At 39.4% G+C, this 20,533-nt stretch overlaps 2 protein-coding genes and 1 long non-coding RNA gene across 3 annotated transcripts in view; 1 reads left to right on the top strand and 2 right to left on the bottom strand.

The window, feature by feature from the left end:
- LOC306996212 overlaps positions 1 to 20,533 on the top strand; it is a 1,114,438-nt gene that overhangs the window by 537,407 nt on the left and 556,498 nt on the right. The gene's annotated exons all lie outside the window — the stretch shown is intronic.
- On the bottom strand, positions 833 to 3,691 carry wnt11f2 (wnt 11, family member 2). Its single transcript, XM_079608127.1, has 5 exons — positions 3,487 to 3,691; positions 2,804 to 3,039; positions 2,346 to 2,623; positions 1,962 to 2,254; positions 833 to 1,650 (listed from the first exon to the last, which is right to left on the bottom strand). Exons 1-5 carry the CDS (start codon positions 3,564 to 3,566, stop codon positions 1,476 to 1,478), a joined length of 1,062 nt encoding a protein of 353 aa, XP_079464253.1. The 5' UTR covers positions 3,567 to 3,691; the 3' UTR covers positions 833 to 1,475.
- The window catches only part of eda (ectodysplasin A), a gene marked incomplete at its 5' end in the record, with an annotated part of 38,563 nt that continues 24,631 nt past the window's right edge, over positions 6,602 to 20,533 (bottom strand). The window contains 7 exon segments of the mRNA XM_079608794.1: positions 6,602 to 8,920; positions 9,178 to 9,308; positions 11,888 to 11,939; positions 12,093 to 12,127; positions 12,503 to 12,688; positions 12,829 to 12,864; positions 18,101 to 18,164. Of these exon segments, the coding sequence (XP_079464920.1) occupies positions 8,660 to 8,920; positions 9,178 to 9,308; positions 11,888 to 11,939; positions 12,093 to 12,127; positions 12,503 to 12,688; positions 12,829 to 12,864; positions 18,101 to 18,164 (765 nt within the window). The 3' untranslated portion in view covers positions 6,602 to 8,659.

Raw genomic sequence — 20,533 nt, 5'->3', positions numbered from 1 at the left:
ACTACACTCCGTCATCCCCGAGATCTCGAAAGCATCCCACACGTCCCGTGGCTGGATAAAGTTTATAAAGCAAAAATAACAGCTATTTTAGCAACATCACTGATTCTTCTCTGCTAATTTTTTTTTTTTCAACAAGCATCTTTGATATAAAATGCAAAGACTTGTTAACTGTAAAACGCTGAGCAAAAGCTAAACCCCCTCTGAGGCTCAGACCTGTCCTGCAAAGGGCCTAGAAGTCTGTGTGTGCCTTTGTCTTTCTGTAACAATGCCGAGATAAAAATCAGGCAAATCAAAGGACAAAAGGAACCGCAGAACAGGTTAGCCCTCTGTCTCTTTCTGCTGTCGCTGCTGTTGAATACTTACTATCTGGGTTCTTAATCTCTCTATAGCACTGATATCCTGAAAATGTCTTTGATGTGAAGGAATGTTGATGAGAGATCAGAGAAAACATGCTAACGATCACAAACAGAACCGATATACAATTCTGATCAGAAATTCTGAGCAACAAACTGTAAGCAGGCTTTTAAAATGCACACAAAAATGAAAATATGGTCATTTACAATTAGGTTTCATTTGTTAACATTAGTTAACTACGTTAGTTGATGAACTAATAATGAACAATACCATACAGCAATTATTAATTTTAGCATATGTTAATATAAACATTTACTGTGTTTTTAAATATGTAGTTAACACACTGTGAACTAACATGGACAGTGAATAAATGTTCAGAAAATATATTGCTCATTGTAATTTCATTTGAACTGATGTTAACAAATGAGACCTACAATAACAGGATTTAAAATTGATGATGAAAAATTCCAAATTAGTCTCTTCCACATTAAATATTTTTAATAAAATAAATACAAATTTTCATTTTTACAGAAAATGTACAAGTTTTCCCAGGGTGGACTTCATCTTTCTTTTCATGAATACAATGGAAAAATTCAGTCATTCAACATCACAAAAATTAAGGACACTTACTTTGCTATAAAATAGTGTCATCAACCTTCATAATCAATACTGAGTGCAGAGAATTTCTGAGGTCAACCAAACTAAACAGTTTGATTTCCATCTCTTGCTGCTTTGTAACTGGTGTCATGCAATTTAAGTGACCAAAACAGATCCGCAATGTGTGAAGTATTACCGCAGTAAAGTCACCAGCACAGGCGTACCCTCCCCCAGTCTCTGAGCTGGAGTTGATGAGTTTTTCTGCGAGCGGCCACTGCTTATCACTCTGGTTTTCCACAGGGTGCCTTGAGGGCCTCACCGCAGGGTTCTTTGTTTACAGCCATTCATTAACTCTTTCACCACCCCGTATTCCTCAACTCCGGCTCTTCTTTCTTCACTTTCATGCCATCCCTACAGCACTTAGAGGATTATCCACCCACTTATGGCTCTAACATGATCATTCGCCCAGCACTGCACCGTGCCTCTTTGTCTCTGTCGATGGAGACAGTCCGTAAGGTGGTTTGTCACTTGCAGACGTATCTCTCAACGGTGCGGTGGCAGGTTTTGCAGGACACGTAACAGCACCAGTGATATTTACACTGGCAGCGTTCCACCAGCACCTCCGTGTAGGCATTATAACCCCGTCCACAACACATGAGTCCACAGCTCTCACTGCCAGTTGCAGTCTTGTTACACTGCCTGCAGAGATGATGTAGAGCAAATTATTCACACATAATTTACTTTTGCCAAATAATGTAGAGCAAATTATTTACACCTAATTTACTTTTACCAAATAACTCAAATAACTTCATGCCTGTGTGTGTGTGTGATAATGTTTAACTGATTCTATTCATGTGCCTCTTTTCTTTCCGCTGTGCTCTGTCCCATCTGTCAGATCAGTGATAATCCCTCATACATTAGTGACTGAGAACTGATTGCTCTCTCTCTCTCTCTCTCTCTCTCTCTACTCATCAGTAATCAATAATCCTGATTGATGATGGATATCTCACCTGTCTGTGGTTCCGAGTGACCCCTGCTTGGCGTTCTGTGAGCAGTAATCCGGCGAGCTGACCAGGTAGACAAGTTCATTCTCTCCGACCGGCCTCACCTCCATCTCTCGGGGGACCAGCTGTCGGCGGGTGCCTATCTGACGTGGAATGACCTTAGTGGCCGACAGGTATTTAGACTTGAGGTCGGCGGAGATGCTGTTGATGTCTTGAAGGCCCTTCCAGCAGGTCTTCACAGAGCAAGAGCCAGAAACACCGTGACATTTGCACTTCATCTCTAGAGCATCCATGAGTGCCTATACAAAAACATCAAAACAGACACACAATTAATGAAATGAAATTGCTAAATGATGCCAGTGACGCAGGTAAGCACGTAATTGAAGTTACCTGTCTTCCCACTGCATTGTTGTGAAGCTGCATGAGTCTGAAGGCCTGAGGTCCCGAGCGGCGGTTCCTCATAGGCGCGTCTGAGAAAGCGGAGCCCATCTGCAGGCCGTAGCGCACATTATCCCCACATCCACCCCAGCGGAAGTCTGGGGCCGCCTGCTCCGACGGTGCTGCTGCACATGAACAGCTGGGGAGGTCTCCAGAAGCACAGGCACGGGCGATGGCATGACTGACCACTGCAGCGGCCAGAGAGAACACAAACGCTGTCTCGCGGGTCCCTGCACAGACATCACTGTTAGACCACCTGCACTAACAACCTGAGCTCTGCATACGGTGTGGACTCTGCTGCAAGTTAGTGGTTTTTCATTTTAAATGACTGAAACTTATATCTAAAAAGCGGGGTGGCTGCTTGTTAATACAATGCTGCTGATATGATAGACAAATCCAGATGTAATCACCTTTCGCCAGGTCCGGGGTGAAGTGAGGGGCGCTCTCGATGGACGAGCAGTTCCAGCGCATGTCGCTGAAGGCGCCCTGGCACGCGCTCTTGGTGAGTTTGGCCGCGTGCACGATGCTGTGCATGAGCTCGAGGTTCCGTTTGCAGAGCTGAAGCTGATCTGGCACGAGCCCGTCCAGGAGTTTACAGTGATGCGTCTGATTCCATCCGACATAGCTCCCGTTAGCCGTTAAGCCACTGCAAATGCAAACACCATATTTGAGCCATTCTGACGGATAGTTTTGTTAGCTATACATACTAACTTTATTTGACTGAATAATGCTATCTTGCACATGACTGGACTTGTTTTCAACAAAATGATCGACAAAAACAACAGCAGTTAACAAAAACAGTGAAAATCACGTTCTCCAATTGCAATAACCACTTGATTAGCTTTTAATGAACTTACTTTAATTGTTTCATAAATATAATTCATGATTCATTATCCCGATTCATTCTTGAATATAACTTATTCTGTTCTCGAATCAATGTGACATTTAAGACATTAACTAAACACATATTTAAATACCCAGCGACGCCTTGAACTAGAATAAAAAAGCTGAAAAAACTACTTTTTGGTGAAATGTCAGATATCACAAAATATTTAATTCATCCCCATGTTGCCGAATAAAAATAAATACTTACAGCCATGATATTCCTGTGCATGGATAAATCGCGCTCAGAGACATAACGAAAAATAGAAGACAATTCCTGTATTCTGTCATATCGTTCTTCTGTCGTTTAGTTTAGAAATCCTAATGAAGTCCAAATTATTGTCTTTCACAGTGGTCAAGATGCTCACCGAACTGCCTGATGCCACCGCTGAAATGTGTCTGAGTCCAAGTCAAGCTCTCTCTCTTTCATAGGTCAGCTATGGGACTCGATCCGCCCCCTCCCACCCACGGCGCGTGGGCGGTCTCAAGATTCATATGCAAGAAGCGCGCGGAGGGATTACTACTACAGTTATATAGGAGGGAAAACAACATACTGGAAAAGAACAAAATTAACCACATTGTCTAGTCACGCAGTTAGAGTTATTCAAAATGTTGGCTATACGCAGATCAAACCATTGGCAAAGTTAGGCTATGTGTATTTCTTATTAGCCTTGCAAATCAACAGAACAAACACATTTTTTCTAATAATTATGTTGTTGTTTTTTACATTAGGACTAATGGTTGTTTGTTGTTATTTCCTTTGCGCATATATCCTTGTGTTGTGTGCAAACAACGTTTTAACCGATTTGTCGAGTTTAAGGGTAAAAAAAGCCATAGGCATTAGCAACAGCCTCATCATCTGTAAAGCTCAGCTTTCCAGGGTGTGCGCCTTCCCAAAGGAAACAATTGGGCTTTAGTCTTTTGAAGATTTCTGTCCGAACGGGATCAACAACCCGTTCATTTACATTAAAATATGTTTGATTCGGCTTTTCCCTGAAGATAAGCCGGATTTCTTGTTCCTCAAGCCTTACAAGCGCAAACAGCTTAAAACAGCAGTGGGTCACAGTATCCAGGCAAAAGCTGCCGAGAGCATTAAATGTGTTATTGTAATGGCTATAATACAATATAGTAAATATTGTAATGTGTTATTGATCCATAATTATATTTAATTCTAAACAACACATTTCCCAGTCCTACAGTAGCCTACATTTCCAAGGTATAATTCGTAGGTTCTTCGGGGCTAAGAAAGGCACAATTTCTGCCTTAAATTGTTATCGGGAAAAAAACAAAAACCTAACGGTAAACCTGTTAAAAAGAAAACCTGTTATAAGAAAATCATATCATGTCGTCAAATACGTATTTCCCGACCTCGTTCACGTGGAGCGGCTCGTTGGTCTAGGGGTATGATTCTCGCTTAGGGTGCGAGAGGTCCCGGGTTCAAATCCCGGACGAGCCCTAGTTTTCTATTTTTTAAAACATTGACCAATTTAATTGTGTACTAAGTAAACACACATATACAATCGCTATATAGCGAAAACACAATTCTATTTTAATCTTATGGTCAGCCGATGCTTATTCAGAGCTCAATGTCCCTCACGTGCGGAATGCAGCCTGGCGCATGAGAATGGTGGCGCTGAGACAGTCCTGCCGGTGCTAATCACTCTAGTCTGATCATCACATAGGTGTGAATATTCACAGGTCCCAGAACGGTCATATCTCACCGAGACAATCAGAAATAACATATCCCTCATCTATGCGAGCAGGCAGCTCGGCCACTTCAGCGAAAGGCGAGAAAAGCTTCTCTTTGATTCGACTCGTCCTTGCATACAATCTGCTTGAAATGTGTCGGGACAAAACTGCATCAAGAATAGACTGCTTATTGATCTCGCAATGGGCCATCAGTGCCCGAAACTGCAAACTGGAATTTTAATTGATGTATGCGAGTGCATGAATTAGTCGGGATTAGGATCAAACAAACCAGTTCTCCTTTCTTTGAATCTTTAATGGAGCTAGAATAATACAAATGCCTCACGGGGCTCCTAATCCGATCAACAAATCCTGCCATAATCGGAGGCCTAATCAACAGGTTGTATGAGCGTTGTGTGCTGTAAATAGGCGCCCTCACTGTAAATAAACCAATGAGATGCTCTTAGGTTAAAACAGGTGAATCCATATAGAAGTGGAATGATAAAACACACTTGTGTTGTGTGTATATTTCTTTAATATAGTGCAGTGTTCATGCAATGCACTAAGAGAGGCTGAGAAATGAAATATTTCCATTTAATTTGACCTTAAATTGACCTGTCGAGATCTTAAAATCTCAGCACAATACATTTACATGCACAAAATGTAGATTATCACAAATGTATTCTTGGACCAAAAAGGTTTTAATTGTTGATAATCATATTGAAGAGATCAATGAAGAGATAATTGATTATGGAACTGTAAACAAGAGCAACATCAAGAAGTGTAATGAATGAGGAACCATGCAACATGGTGTGTCTGGAAGGCATTCTCTCCAAAATATAGGCTACCAATGAAGTACTTGTACAGAAACCTAAAAGATTTCTGAATTTACTCAGGACTCGATTCTTAACTGATAAATGTTATGATGTATCTTATCTCCATGTTTAGAAAATCAGTACTTAGTGGACATGAAAGAAGGAGTCATCAATACCACATCATGTACTGAGCAATAACAGCATGAATGACAGTGAGGTGTGAGATGCAGGATGGAAACCGTTCTGTTCCCCGTTTGAAGCAGTCAGGGGGCTTGTGAGGACAAGGAGTCCTTGCTTTCTGTCTCATGCTCTTTGACTTAATTGTCCTGAGATTTTAGACAAAAGCTTAGCATCAAGAGTGTATCCTGTCTTTTGTATCTGTGTGTGTACAATGTAGACAGTAAGACAGAGGAATGTGGAAGCAGAGGTGACGAAACCTTCATGTTTGTGAAAGAATGACATTTTAAGGTGTTATTAGCCATTACGTCACCCCGCAGACCACTTAACACTGAATACACACAGGTAGAAAAGATGTTTCTGTTCTTACACAGTATGAAATAGCAATGAAGCTGACATGCGTTTAGTGAGATGGATTCGGTTCCTCCACTAAAACTTTTAATTAACACGAATTTACATGGATCTGATGAACAAACACCATTACTTGAACTAAATTAGGCCACAAATATCTGCATATCAGAATCATTAGAGCAGATACTGATGACTATTGAATCATGTGAGTGAAAAAGGTTTTTTTTTGACACTAGAGGTCACTGCACACCAACTGCGCCACTCTTTCTCTTGGAACATAGACAATTAAACCAGTTTAAAAACAATCTTTCAAAAACAATTTAATAGGACATAAAAAAAACACAAGAGAGCAAAATATCTTATGTACATATATACAGTCCCTGTATAGTTTACAAATATACATTATCTTCAGTAAAATAAAGACACTTGTATGTAAAACAAAAACACAGCAGAAACAAAAACTAAAACAAGCTGCTGGTTGGATGTGATGTGACGTGTAAGGGAAGAAAGAGAGAGATATAAACAAATCTATCAGAACAATCAGACTCTCCTGCTTTTTTTACGTTTCCATGTGGAGACAGAGGGAACAACCTGAGGGCAGATTACCAGCTCCCTTTAGAAAGTTCCACATAATTCCCACGGTTCTTTTTATTCCGAGACCTTTGAACACACAATAAAGCAGTTTGTTCTTGTGGATCTGATTCCTATTAACTAAACTACTCATGATTCAGTCTTTCTCTAAAACCCATTCAGATCCACAATCCTGAGCTGTCAGTCAGGCGGTGGAGAAATCCAAAAGAGCTAATTCACGACTTTATGATTCATGATTTTTATCAGTATGTGTTAGAGTCAAAGATAGAGGCTCAAATGTTCGGAATGGAACAATAGGTTACTGCTTACTGTATACTGCAAACTATTAAAAACAGTATATGTCAACGGATTATGAAATGCTAAATGTTTCAGTAGTATGCCACATTGTACCTCATCACGTTGCATGCTCAATTTGGCGAGTTATTATCTTATATGTTATTTAAAAAAAATCACATTTCGTATATAATGTTATATTTGTCATCAAATCATGAGGATATTGATAGTATTTTGCATTGTGTGATACAGTATTCAGCAAGTTTGCTGCTCAAGAAACATTTCTTATTACAAATGTTAAATACAGTTGTGCTGCTTGATATTTTTGTGGAAACCCTCATACTTTTTCCAGGATATTTTGATGAATAGGAAGTTCAAAAGAACAGCATTTATTTGAAATCGAAATCTTTTGTAACAGTATATATGTCTTTACTGCCACATTTGATCAATTTCAGGTGTCCTTTCGGATAAAACGGAATAAAAGAAATGATCAAGCCCAACATTTTGAATGGTAGCATGTATGTTAGTTATACTACACGCACACTATATATTGCAGCAGAAGTAAGAGTAGTACAACAATATTCTATTCCGAACACAAGCCAAAATCTTCTAGTCAAACTCTCAGTGCTACATTTACAATAGAGGAGCACTTCTGCCCTCTACAGGAGGCATATGGTATTGCATATTCAGGATGTTGATGGAAGAAAACATTATGAAGAATCATTAATTTCAGTGCCTGAGCCACTGCCATCATATGCACACACTCAGTTTTTCCTACAGGTAATGACAGTTAAAAAACAAAGTTCTAAAAATAAAAAAAACAAAATAAAACTGTCAGGATTTCCACAACTTCATTTAAAAAATGGGTATCTTGACTGTGTGTGTGAAAGATCAGAGATAACTGAACATAGATATTCTGTTTTACATACATTGCTAACATCAGTGCTTATTTTAATAGAATAGTACACAGGTTCACTATTTATGTGGTGTTGAATCAAATGAAGTGTGTGTCTGTTACGACTGAGTAGATTGCTACTGGAGTCAGTTCCAGTCACTGCACTTTCTCCCTGTGCTAAAGCTGGATGGGCAGTGTGTGTGCCTGAATCTACATACACACACGGCAGCTGTGACGGTGCTGAGCTCATCCGCTCACACTGTTCATTCAGGAAACCAGTGTGCCAACCTCATTCGTAAATAGACAGTTTGATTACTTGTGGTGAATGTTGTGCTGCTAATGTTTGAGGACTAACGGAGTGTGTTTCAGTGCTCGGAGAGACTTGAATCTTTTGTCAGTGTTGGTGAAGCTACAGTCACGTTTGCCTGATGCTCGACAGATATGTTGATAAATTGCTGGCTGTAGATTGGTGGTGTCCATGGGGCGGGGATGGCTCAGTTGAGTTCAGTGGGAGTGGTCTGTGAGCTCATCAGCTCATGCACATCTAAAGAGTGTGATCTGCGAGTCTGATTAGGTGCACCTGCGTGCCGATGACCTCAGGTGTGTCCAGCGGCCGGGGCGTCCCCTAGACGGATGCTGCCGAGGAACGTGGTGTGGTTGCTCATGGAGATGGAGGTGTCTTCGTACACCATGCGAATGGAGATCCTCTGGCGTGCTCGCAACAAACACACACCCGCGGTGTAGCAGGTGTTGAACTTGCGCTGGCCGGTCTCGATGCTTCGCGTGCAGCGCAAGAATGGAGTCTTATCTACCATCACCTCATAACTTGCTATGTCCGTGAAATTCAGGTAATATACCTGTTGCACACACACACACACACACACACACACACACACACACACACACACACACACACACACACACACACACACACACACACACACACACACACACACACACACACACACACACACACACACACACACACACAGAAAGCAAATTGGGATAATGGTTATTGATTTCTAATGTTAATATTGTTGAAATAAAATGTAAGAAATGTACACTGTATATGTTTGTGTATAAGCAGTAGAGTTAGTCCAGGGACTGTACTCACTTCTACCTGACTATATATAAAGTATGTTCCGTCAAGCAGGACTTCCAGCTCTCCAGAGCGCGAGTGCATTTTAAACACTCTATGATGGATCGAGATCATTCTCCAATTCTTCAACACACCTTCTGACAAATCTCACAAACAGACACCAGTAAATACTCAATCATCTGTTATGACAGCAGCGACACATAATTAACACACATACACACAGGAGTTTTTACAGATTTCTACTTGCCTTGTTAAAGGGATAGTTCACTTTGAAATAAATTTTTGATATGTTTTAGCTTACCTCAAGGGCATCCAAGATGTAGGTGTCTTTGTTTCCACAGTATTTTCATTTTTGATATTTTTAGGTCAAACCGTTCTTGTCTGTCAGTCATATCATGCAGGTCTATGGGGTCCACCTCAAAGAGCATGCACAGAGAAGTCCAAATTAATCATGATTTAATGATTCGTAAATGTAAGTACACATTGATGGCCTAAGTCACGAAACGAGCGGTTTGTGTGAGAAAACGAACAGTATTTATATCGTTTTTACCTCTTGTAACACAGCCATGTCCAAGTGATCTGAGGGCGCGGGCGCTTCCTTCTGTGTGACGTGCGAAGACTGGTGCATAGATGTATACACTAGATGTCGCTGTGTTACAAGAGGTAAAAACGATATAAATACTGTTCGTTTTCTCGCACAAACCGCTCGTTTCGTGTCTTAGGCCATCAATGTGTACTTAAATTTACGAATCATTAAATCATGTTTAATTTGGACTTCTCTGTGCATGCTCTTTGAGGTGGACCCCATAGACCTGCATTATATGACTGACAGACAACAACGGTTTGACCTAAAAATATCAAAATTGAAAATACTGTGGAAACAAAGACACCTACATCTTGGATGCCCTTGAGGTAAGCTAAAACATATCAAAAATTTATTTCAAAGTGAACTATCCCTTTAACATTTTCACTGACCCTTACAACCCAAAAAACTATACATTTCACATTGAGAAATGAATAATAATTAAGAATTGAATTATTAGTGTTTGGGAGAAACTAGTTACATGTAACTGAGTTACAAAATAAATGTAACTGTAATCTGTTAGTCACTGAGAAAAAAATGTGTAATTAAAAGTGCTGTATGGAGTTTTCAGCGGCATCTAGCGGTGATGTTTCAGATTGCAACCAATACGTTTACCAGCGAGTGCTCGTGCGCGTGCTTTCTTTTGTTTTTTATTATTATGAGGAGTTTGTGTTGGAGTCTGTGTTGTGCTAGTCGTTTCCTAGTATTAGCAGACTCCATGTCATAAAGTTGCAGTGTCGTCGCTGTTGAGTGCGAAGTCAGTAGATGAGGCGAGAGGGTCGGGAGCGCGCATGCAGGTCTCAGTCACGTCACTGGATTTCGCGGCAAATCCGACACGGAGCATCACATAGAAATAGGAATACTTGCTTTCAGAGGTAATAGCAAAACCCGCCAAGTGGATCATTTTATTGTGAGATTACAACCCCTTCACACACAGGCAATAAAAAATGGATTAATTTTAGTAGAAAAACTCCATATAGCACCTTTAAATCACAGTTACTTATGAAAATGTTAACGATTACAAAGGGGGCTACATCTGAATATTTTCTGTAAAAAGCTAGGACATGTTGAATAATATTCATTTGTTGTTTGTTGTTGATGTGCACTATACTTCCTGCCATTTAAAGGCTGTTTAGTAAAGCGATGCTATTCTGATACTTTTGATTGATTTTCTTGATTGAATTTGCAGCTCACCACCTCTGCCAATTATATCAATCCACATTGCCACTGAAAGGTTTCGGCTTAAACCTGTCTGAGAGTTGCCACCATGGCGAGTGATAAAAATGCTTTCCAGTGCTGGAAATTTAAAAATCATTTCATTCAGAAATCTGTTTTTAACCACAGAACAATCTCAAAGAAAAAAGTGGATGTGCTTTAAAATTAAATTTTTATAATCTTAATTCAAGTGATGAAGGATTTTGAAAGTCTGCCAGTAATCAGTGTTGAGTACGGTAAGGTTTACCCAGCCTGGGTCAAATGTTTGAAAATGATTAACAGTTGAAAACATTCGTTCCAAATTTAGAAAAGTAATCTCTTTCTCTTACACACACACACACACACACACACACACACACACACACACACACACACACACACACACACACACACACACACACACACACACACACACACACACACACACACACACACACACACACACACACACACACACACACACACACACACACACACACTAATATTATTACAATTTAAAATAACTGTTTTCTTATATATTTTTGTTTTGTTAGTATCAAGGTTGAAAACCGTTGAGCTGCTTAATATGTTTCTGGATAATATAACGAATAGAAAGTTAAAAAACAGTATTTACTTGAAACATTATAAATGTTTTACTGACACTTTTGGTAAATTTAATGTGTCCTTGCTGAATAAATATATTAATTTCTTTCAACAACAACAACAACAAAAAATGACTGACTACAAACATTTAAACAGTAGTCCATTATTTTGTCCCATCAAATGTTGCTTCTTTTTTTTTACGATGGCCAGCCAGCCATCCTTATAGTTGAACCCTTCGAACAGCCTATAACAAATGAATGTCATGGCAACACACAATATCAATAAGCATTTTCAAGAATATGGATGTAGGTGTGTGTATGCAAGGGATCATTATTTAACTCTTACCTTCTTTCACTTGGATAGTGGTTTCCTGACCTTGAAGATGCACCACAGCTGGCTACAGAAACATCACAAACATTCACAAATTCAAAAGCAAATTTTATGTACAGTCTTACACATTATCATGATCTACACATCCAAACATCCTCTTTTTTACTAAGAGAAAGTAACATGGAGAGATGAGCAGTGTGGAGGTCAGGACATCACATACCTGGGTCTCTCTGTGCTTGGCTTTATCGGCGCCACCTGTTGATACAAAGGGGAAAAGAAATTTGTTGCTTTTGGATAAAAAGCATCTACCGTAACCGTACTAAATGATTATTTACAATACTCTAAGTTTGAATCGTGTAATCGTAATATGCTAAACAATCTTGATTTAACTGCAATTGTGGACACTGCTTATGTCAACTGTCTTGCGCTATGATCTGTTCACACCAAGAATGAATGAATCTTTTCAGCAACAAGCCTTCCCATTTAAACACTGAATTCCTACAGATTGTGCAGCAATAAAGCAACATTTAGGTTGAATTGAAATGTTGTGTTGCATCGCTCTTGATGTGAACAGCCTTTTAAACAAGCAGCTTGCTGTGACTGCTTGTAGAGGCAAGTGTCTGTGTTAACCTGAAGGTCCCTGTGGTCCAGGAGGACCTTGTGGTCCAGGTGGCCCTGCGGGGCCGGGAGGGCCAGGTGGGCCAGATGGACCCATTGCGTTACTGCCTGGGATCCCCGGGATGCCCGGAATTCCAGGTGGACCTTGTGGACCAGGTGGGCCTGGAGGTCCAGGAGCGCCAGGGGGCCCTTTCTTGCCTAAATAGAGAGAAAGAGAGAGAAGAATGCAATATCAGTCTGACATAAAGTGAAACAGTCAAAGCACAAAAAAAGAGAAACAAAACAAACCACCTCAAACCTGCCAGTAAATTTTCAAATAACAGTGAAAATGAAATTACCCTTTTTCCGGTCTCCTTTCCTTTTCCCGTTATTTTCTGCAAAAGGGATAAGTGATGATCAGTTGCAATTGTGAATGTAAAATGATACATTTCCAATTTTTTTTCATCCTGAACATCTGCTTCAGATTGTAGAAAAGATGAGTTAAAAGATGATTAATTTTGAAGGACAATTGCTTCTGCTGGTGCCTAAATAACACACACACACACACACACACACACACACACACACACACACACACACACACACACACACACACACACACACACACACACACACACACACACACACACACACACACACAGAGTCAGATCTGTGTTCCTAAGGCCTGAGGTCACTCCTGTGTTTGTGTTGGCTAGTATTCAGGGGTCTTTTTCTCGCAATAAAACTACTTCAACTCATTTGTAAATGACTGCTGCTTTAAATGTGTTGTCTGGTGAGCTTCGCACGCGATATCTCTTTTTCTCAAAACACAGAATATCATAAGTGAAGAGAAACAACTTGTTGGCTTTAATCTTTTCCTGTAATCTTCCTTTTTTCTCATTATATGAAAAACAACAGAAGGGGAGGGGAGCTTAAGTTGGAAGGAAGCACATATATATAATCAAACATGCACAACAAAAACCAAACATGACACACGTAATAAGCATGCAAAGAACTTGATCTGCAGAAGTCCCTGTGTTCTTTATAAAACAATCATGGAGTGAACTCAGCAAATAGTTATTTCATGCGCAAACCTTGCATCTTATTCACATACCACCCACAATTCAGTTTAACCAAGAAAGAATTCAATCAAGTTAAGAATGAAATCAGTTAAAGAATAAAATGTATTAAAAAATATGTTTTTGTACATTTCTAGTGATCATGGAAGTTCTGTTTTTTTTTTTTGCCAACCATATAATTTTTTACTTAAGTGTATAAGAATTGGCAGGAAATCCTAATAGAAGCGCCATAGAAATCCCATAGAAGCCTATGGAGGAGTGAGACAGCTCTCAGATTTAATCAAAAATATCTTAATTTGTGTTCCGAAGATGAACGAAAGTCTTACGGGGTTGGAACAACCTGAAGGTGAGTAATTACTGACAGAATTTTCATTTTTGGGTGAAGCTTTAAAAGCTTAAGATAAAATAAACATGCATACATTTAATTGAAATACGCCCTCACAAAATATTCCAGTCCGCTTCACAAACCCTCAGTTTGTGTTTGCAAAACCTTTATTATTTACAGAATTCTTACTAGTAGGCTACTCGAAAAAATCTCATCATCAGAAAATGTTTCAATGAAAATGTAATGTTTGTGTGACCGAGTGAATGTACTCCCTCTGGTGGTGACGGTGAGCTTCAGAGAAGCATCAGGAGAATGTTTCATTTTGTAGTTGCAAGTTTTGACTAATTTCACACATGAATATAGATGCAACTATATCATATTTTAGGCATAATATTTTAAAAGTATTTTAAGCATATGATAAGCACAGTAGTAAGCGCTTTTTACTGTTGAAAAACATCCATAAAAAAGAATTGGCCTGCATGTGTGCACGCGCATGTTTGCACGTTCGTCAAAAGAATTTCAAGGGAGGGTTACTTGACAGTGGGTATGTCTGTGTTTGTTTTAAATAGGAGAATAAAAAACGAGTGTTAAAAGTCTTTAATGAATGGAACAAATTAGCATCAAAGACAGACAGTATTGGAACCATATTTCACACCAAACATGCAGCTGCACACACAAACACCGAACACCAGCTGAACATTCACAAAGTGCATGTTTATGAGGCCACAAAGTGAGTGAGTTTGTGTATGTCCATGTGCAAGTGCTTTGACCCATGACTCTGAGAAGTGGGAAGAAATTAGTGTGACTTTTGATCACAAGAATGGATTAGAAATGGCTTCCTTATTAAATAATCATGCATGTAGACACAGACGCTTCCACACAGTTTGGCACTAAAAGGAGAAACTCATGCATTAATACTTGCCTAACAGTCTGATGGTTTGGTTTTTATACTAAAATCTGATCAGTAAAAAAAAAATTGTCAACATTTCATGGAAATTTAGTGGAACAGAATTAGAACTAAACCATAAAAATCAACTTTAACATGAGTTATGTGTGTGCACGCTCTTCAAAATGAGCTCACAGCGATGAGTGAGGTCTATAGTTTCAAACACGCACATTGAGCTGTATGCAATATCCTATATGTCTACATAACAGTATGTTAGAGATTTATTAACATCCATACACTGCTGTCAAATATACAGAGATTTACAGCTCAGCATATTACAGGCATTGTTTCCTGAGGTCATCTGCGGCACACTTGAGTGCGCCATTCTACTAGTGTGTGTAAGAGAATTCCTTGTGCACTTCAGTGTTCATTTAGTTGACGAATAAGTCAGAGTTGACGTCAACAACATTTTGTCACTGACGAAAATGAGATAACTAAATAAAAAAATGTTTTTGATGGCAAAATCTATAACGAAAATCTATTGACCTTTTCGTCAATAAATAATAATGAGATGAAGATGTTAGGCAAGTTTAAATTCTACAATTAATCACTTTGCATGGTAGGGAGGTTAAAGGTGCACTTTTGAATGGCAAAGTACACGACGGGTTAATAGCATACACTTGCCGCATGTCTTATAAAACGTTTAAAAATGTCTGTGAGAAAGAGAAAAACAGAAAAATGAATAAATTTCATGTCAAGGAAAACAAGACTATTTATAAACCGTGTTGAGCGACAATCGCCGGGAAAACAAAGAAATGTAAAAATACAACAAGGGCTCGACAATAAGGACTGCACCATGGCCTGGGACAGTTGAAGGAATTGACAAAAAGTTTATAATGCATCTGCACGTGTTTTGCTCGTGTTTTTATATTTGTTTCTTATTTACTGACTAGATTTTAGTCGACTAAAATCGTATATTTATATAACTAGACTAAAACAATTCAGGTGACTAAAATATGACTAAAACTTTTTAGTCAAAAGACTATGATTAAAACTAAATCACTGGTACAATTTAATGCCCAAGACTCCCACACACATACAGAACAACAATCTGAAACACACTGGGTCTAATTCACTAATAAAGTGTATCAAATTTTACTGTAGCGTGTCATAAGCAACACATACAAACTAGGAATATTTTAAACAGCCTTTAATGATGAACGCAGGAGATCGTTATAGAAGAACACAAGGAAATAAACAACATGTATTACATACAGACAATAGGGCAAGACACAGCTGATGATTATAAGGACCACACTGGAGGCGAGGGAGTGCAGAGCTGGTGCGACCTGACAGGTCCAGGTGGAGTCAAGGGCCTGGAGGACCGATGTTAAGCTGGGGAATCCACATCATCGTGCCGAGCTGGTGATCGGGAAGCCCGAGATAAGGCTGAACTGCTGTACGGAACTGGACGACACCAGCAGAGCCGCCGGATCCAGGGGACTGGACGGAACCAGCGAAGGAGATGGGACCAGGAAGTCGGGCAGAAACTTTGAAGGAGGAAGGTCTCAGGATGGGAACGGAGCATCCAGACAGCCGGATGAAACCGGCAGGGAAGTCGTCGAATCGAGGGTGGGGACTCAGGAGGGAACTGGATTCGCGGACCACAGGTCGATAATGCAGTGGTTCGCTCCTGGCCCTGGGATGGACTGGACAGCACACCTCGACTCCAGGATGGCCCAGGTGGTCGGCTGTAGCGCGTGGTCTCCTTTTCTGTCTCGCAGTTGGTGATAGGGGAACCGCTGTGCAGCAACACCCACCCCAGGTACTCCACCAATGTCCTCCGCTCACAGAGGAGACGCAGTGCTGGCAAGTCCATTTCTTTTTGTCTTTTTAAAGTCGGTTATTCTGTTACATTTTGTAAGCACATAACACACACAAACTAGGAATATTTTAAACAGTCTAAGGATATAATTGAGAATGCTATTCTCAATACCAGTTGAAACACAATAATTGCCTTTTGTGTTTATATTGATAACTTGCCAAGATGGGCATTTTGACCAAAAAGTGGATTTGACTGTTCACACGCGGTCACATTACCACAAGGTAATATAACTGTCTAGTGCTGGAATGGGGCAGTTCATGACAGTTTATGGGGGTAAAACAATACCAACTCCTCTCAGACTTCTTTTTTGTAATAGGACAATTACAGTAAGTGTTGTCTGCTGACCTCCACACCACAAAAAAGTAAATATTAAATGAGAGCCCATATTTTAATGTGGAGGCTTTTATCTCAGAAAAGATCTCAGGCAAAGAGAGACAGTCATAGTCAAGCTCTTTTAAGCCAGCTAACAATAATAATAATAATGTATAATATAAAATTATAGTATAATACAATTATATTATTATTAGTATTGTATGATAATACTAATGATTAATATAACAATTATTAATGTAATTGTTTGAATAAAAAGTTGAATAAGACTAAAGTGGCCAAAGAAAGATTTGTTTTATTATTTTAAATATTATTATTCTTGTCATTCTACCAAAGTGAAATATAAAGCTATATCACATCATTTATAGCATAATTCCTTCCTGATCCACATTCATTTAAAAGAAGTACATCTTGTTAGTTAACATTAAACTGCTTTATATCATATACTGTATATCGTATCGGTCATCAGTAACCTTGCTCTCCAGACATCTGCTTTAGCGGTGGTTGCGATGGCATTTGTGAGTAGTATGCATGCATGTTATCTTTGTTGTGTCGGTATTTGCTTTGGCACATGACGCACACAGGTGCAAAAGCTGAAACAGTAGAACTCCCGATTAGAGCCAGTCACTGCACAGCCATAATCAAAGCCAAAACCACCTGCCAATCAAACCGCTGCCAACTGGAGCCAATCATGGCAGTGGAAAGCGGAGTAGGTAACCAAAGCTGGAGTCGGCAAATGAGAAAGAGAGAGAGAGAGAGGTGCAATATCGCTTTGTTAGAAGCTACTAGAATGGAAAAAGGAGAGGGATTTCACATATAAACTACTGGTGTGCGCAGCATAGCCCAATAATGAGTAAGATGGAAGGAATGAACGAGGGGGAGAGAGAGAGTGAGAGGTAGCATGATCAAATGAAGGAAATGCATCTCGTTCTGAACTCTAAACCACATCAAAGACAAACGCTGGCAATCTCACAGGCTTTATACTTTATACACACACACACACACACACACACACACACACACACACACACACACACACACACACACACACACACACACACACACACACACACACACAATATAAGCGCTGAATTTCATGAATACCAACAAAAGTTGTTTTTTTTACCTGAACGTTTGGTACGATGAATGACTCTCTCCAGCCCTCTTGTGTGCTCATCCCTCCATCTGCTCTGTGAAGATGAAGGGATAAGTTTTTTTATTTTTAAATACAGTGCAGAAGAATAAAATTAATTCATGGAGCCATTTCAAAGCATTTTAAATTTTAACTCCAGCTTGAGTTTGAGCCAAGACATGATCAATGAAACTAATCCACTTCTTCATAAAACAAATGTCACCATGTAAATTAAACTGCACATGCAAACACACATACGCACACACCTCTGGTAAAAAGACAACACATAATGAACAATGTGTGTGTGTGTGTGTGTTGAGAAACCCTGTGGATTTACAGCAGTGAGACATTCCATTTGTATGATCTAGCACACAAACACACACACAAAACCACGTAAACATAATGAATTATTTAGAAAGGAAATACTTTTCTTATCATTATCTCACATATGACCATGTAATTGCTCCGCATGCCTAACGCACGCACACACGCACACACACACACACACACACACACACAGCTTATCATAGATCCTATATTCAGGGATAACTATCAGGTCAGGATACTTCAGGTCAGTCTGGACTGGAGTTCCCTTGTGTTTACACACAGTGAATGAAAGGTTGAGAAAAGAGAAACTCTGGGTCAGTTGCAGTAGCACATATCTGTGTCTGTGTCAGTAAGACAGAGAACATAACCCTGTCGTGCTTCACAGTAGAGTCACGTTACAAGACCTAGACTGCCATTGTCATATTCATTGCAGTATTGTTGAAGGGAAAGGAGTCTGAATTCACACACAGACCCATTTAACGGGGTTAGCGGGGTCATGCAGCTGTGTCTGGGTAAAATTTGTGTTATTTATGTGATTAGAGAAGCCACTAAATCACAAAGTTCAGCCCCAGAGTGCATTGGGTGTCATGTGTATTCACGTATCCATCTAAAACATTGACGTGCGAGCGTGAACATGAGTTTGTGTGCGTTTTACCAGTAAGATGACACTTTTAGATCTGTAAACACCTTGCTGTGTTTTTTAATCCACTGTGTATTTGAAATCAGACACTGTATGCCTGACTTCCTGCCAGAGGATGTTCCAGCCTTTGGACATGATGTTCTGGCTCAGAGTCTCTCTCTGTGTGTGTGTGTGTGTGTGTGTGAGAGAGAGAGGATTGAAAACATTTCTCCAAGCTTACAAAGATCTGCTTATTTACAATTACGATGAGCAACAAAAGAAAGTGAGTACGCAGGTTTAATTACATGTACTTTAGGGACCAAACGGACCCTAGAAGTTAGCCAAATCTGACAAAACCTGCCTTTGGGGACATCCAAGTCGCCATCCTAACTAAATGGGATTTAAATAATGTGTTTCTAATATTAAACATGCAAAATGTTTTCTTTTAGGCGTATGGTTTGGGTTAGTGTGCAGCAATTATAATTAGCTTTAAATATAAACAATAGAAGTCTATGGTATGTCCTCATTTAGCAAGACGTGTGTGTGTGAGAAATAGATTTGTGCAGTCTAGACCTTGTAACTTGAGTCTAGTGCGAGACATCTCATCTGTCTCTTTAACACACACACACACACACACACACACACACACACACACACACACACACACACACACACACACACACACACACACACACACACACACACACACACACACACACACAAAAAAAATTGATCAAACATTACAAACCTTACAGTAAAGACATTTATGATATTACAAAAGATTTCAAATAAATGCTGTTCTTTTGAACTTTTTATAATCCAGTAACATTCAAAAACATGAATCACAGCTTCCACAACAATATTAAGCAACACAAACACAACTGATAATTGATAATTCTAAGAAATGTTTTTTTGCGCAGCAATTCCACATATTAGGATGATTTCTGGAGGATCATGTGACACTGAAGACTGGAGTAATGATGCTGAAAACACAGTTTTGCCATCACAGGAATAATTCAATTTTAAAGTATATTACAATAGAAAACAGTTATTTTAAATGTCACACTATTACTGTTTTTACTGTACTGTTTATACTGTACTTCTTTCAAAAACATAAAAAACTCAAACTTACGGACTACAATCTTTTGAGTCGTAGTGTACCAAATACATGAACTAATATGAACGGATTGAACCTTATTGTAAAGTGTTACCAAAACACACTAGAGGACACAATAGTGAGAAAGAGAGATGTCTTTTCGACCACCCACAAACCTGATTGGTCAAATGCTCCATCAAGCTAAAATTGCTTCCCTCAAACGTGTGTCCACATGTGTGTACATTTCTTTGTGCTTGTAACACATGAGATTGTGAACAGATAAACGCTGCTGCTATGAATACGTGCATGTGATTAGTTTGTCAGTTGTCGCTGAGGACAGATAAACTCACACCCTCATACATACACACATGTAGACTCACACATA

The sequence above is a fragment of the Phoxinus phoxinus genome (assembly GCF_949152265.1).
Source record: "Phoxinus phoxinus genome assembly, chromosome: 3".
NCBI lineage: Eukaryota > Metazoa > Chordata > Actinopteri > Cypriniformes > Leuciscidae > Phoxinus > Phoxinus phoxinus.
The sequence above is the reverse complement of the archived record's forward strand: the minus strand, read 5'-3'. Positions and strand labels throughout refer to the sequence as shown.

Excerpts from the sequence above, each read along its gene's own strand:
- wnt11f2 (XM_079608127.1), bottom strand. The coding sequence starts at position 3,566 with ATGACAGAATACAGGAATTGTCTTCTATTTTTCGTTATGTCTCTGAGC. Across the intron at positions 3,040-3,486 it reads TGCACAGGAATATCATGGCT|TGGCTTAACGGCTAACGGGA; the intron begins GTAAGTATTTAT and ends TTGCATTTGCAG. Across the intron at positions 1,651-1,961 it reads TCACTCGGAACCACAGACAG|GCAGTGTAACAAGACTGCAA; the intron begins GTGAGATATCCA and ends TCATCTCTGCAG.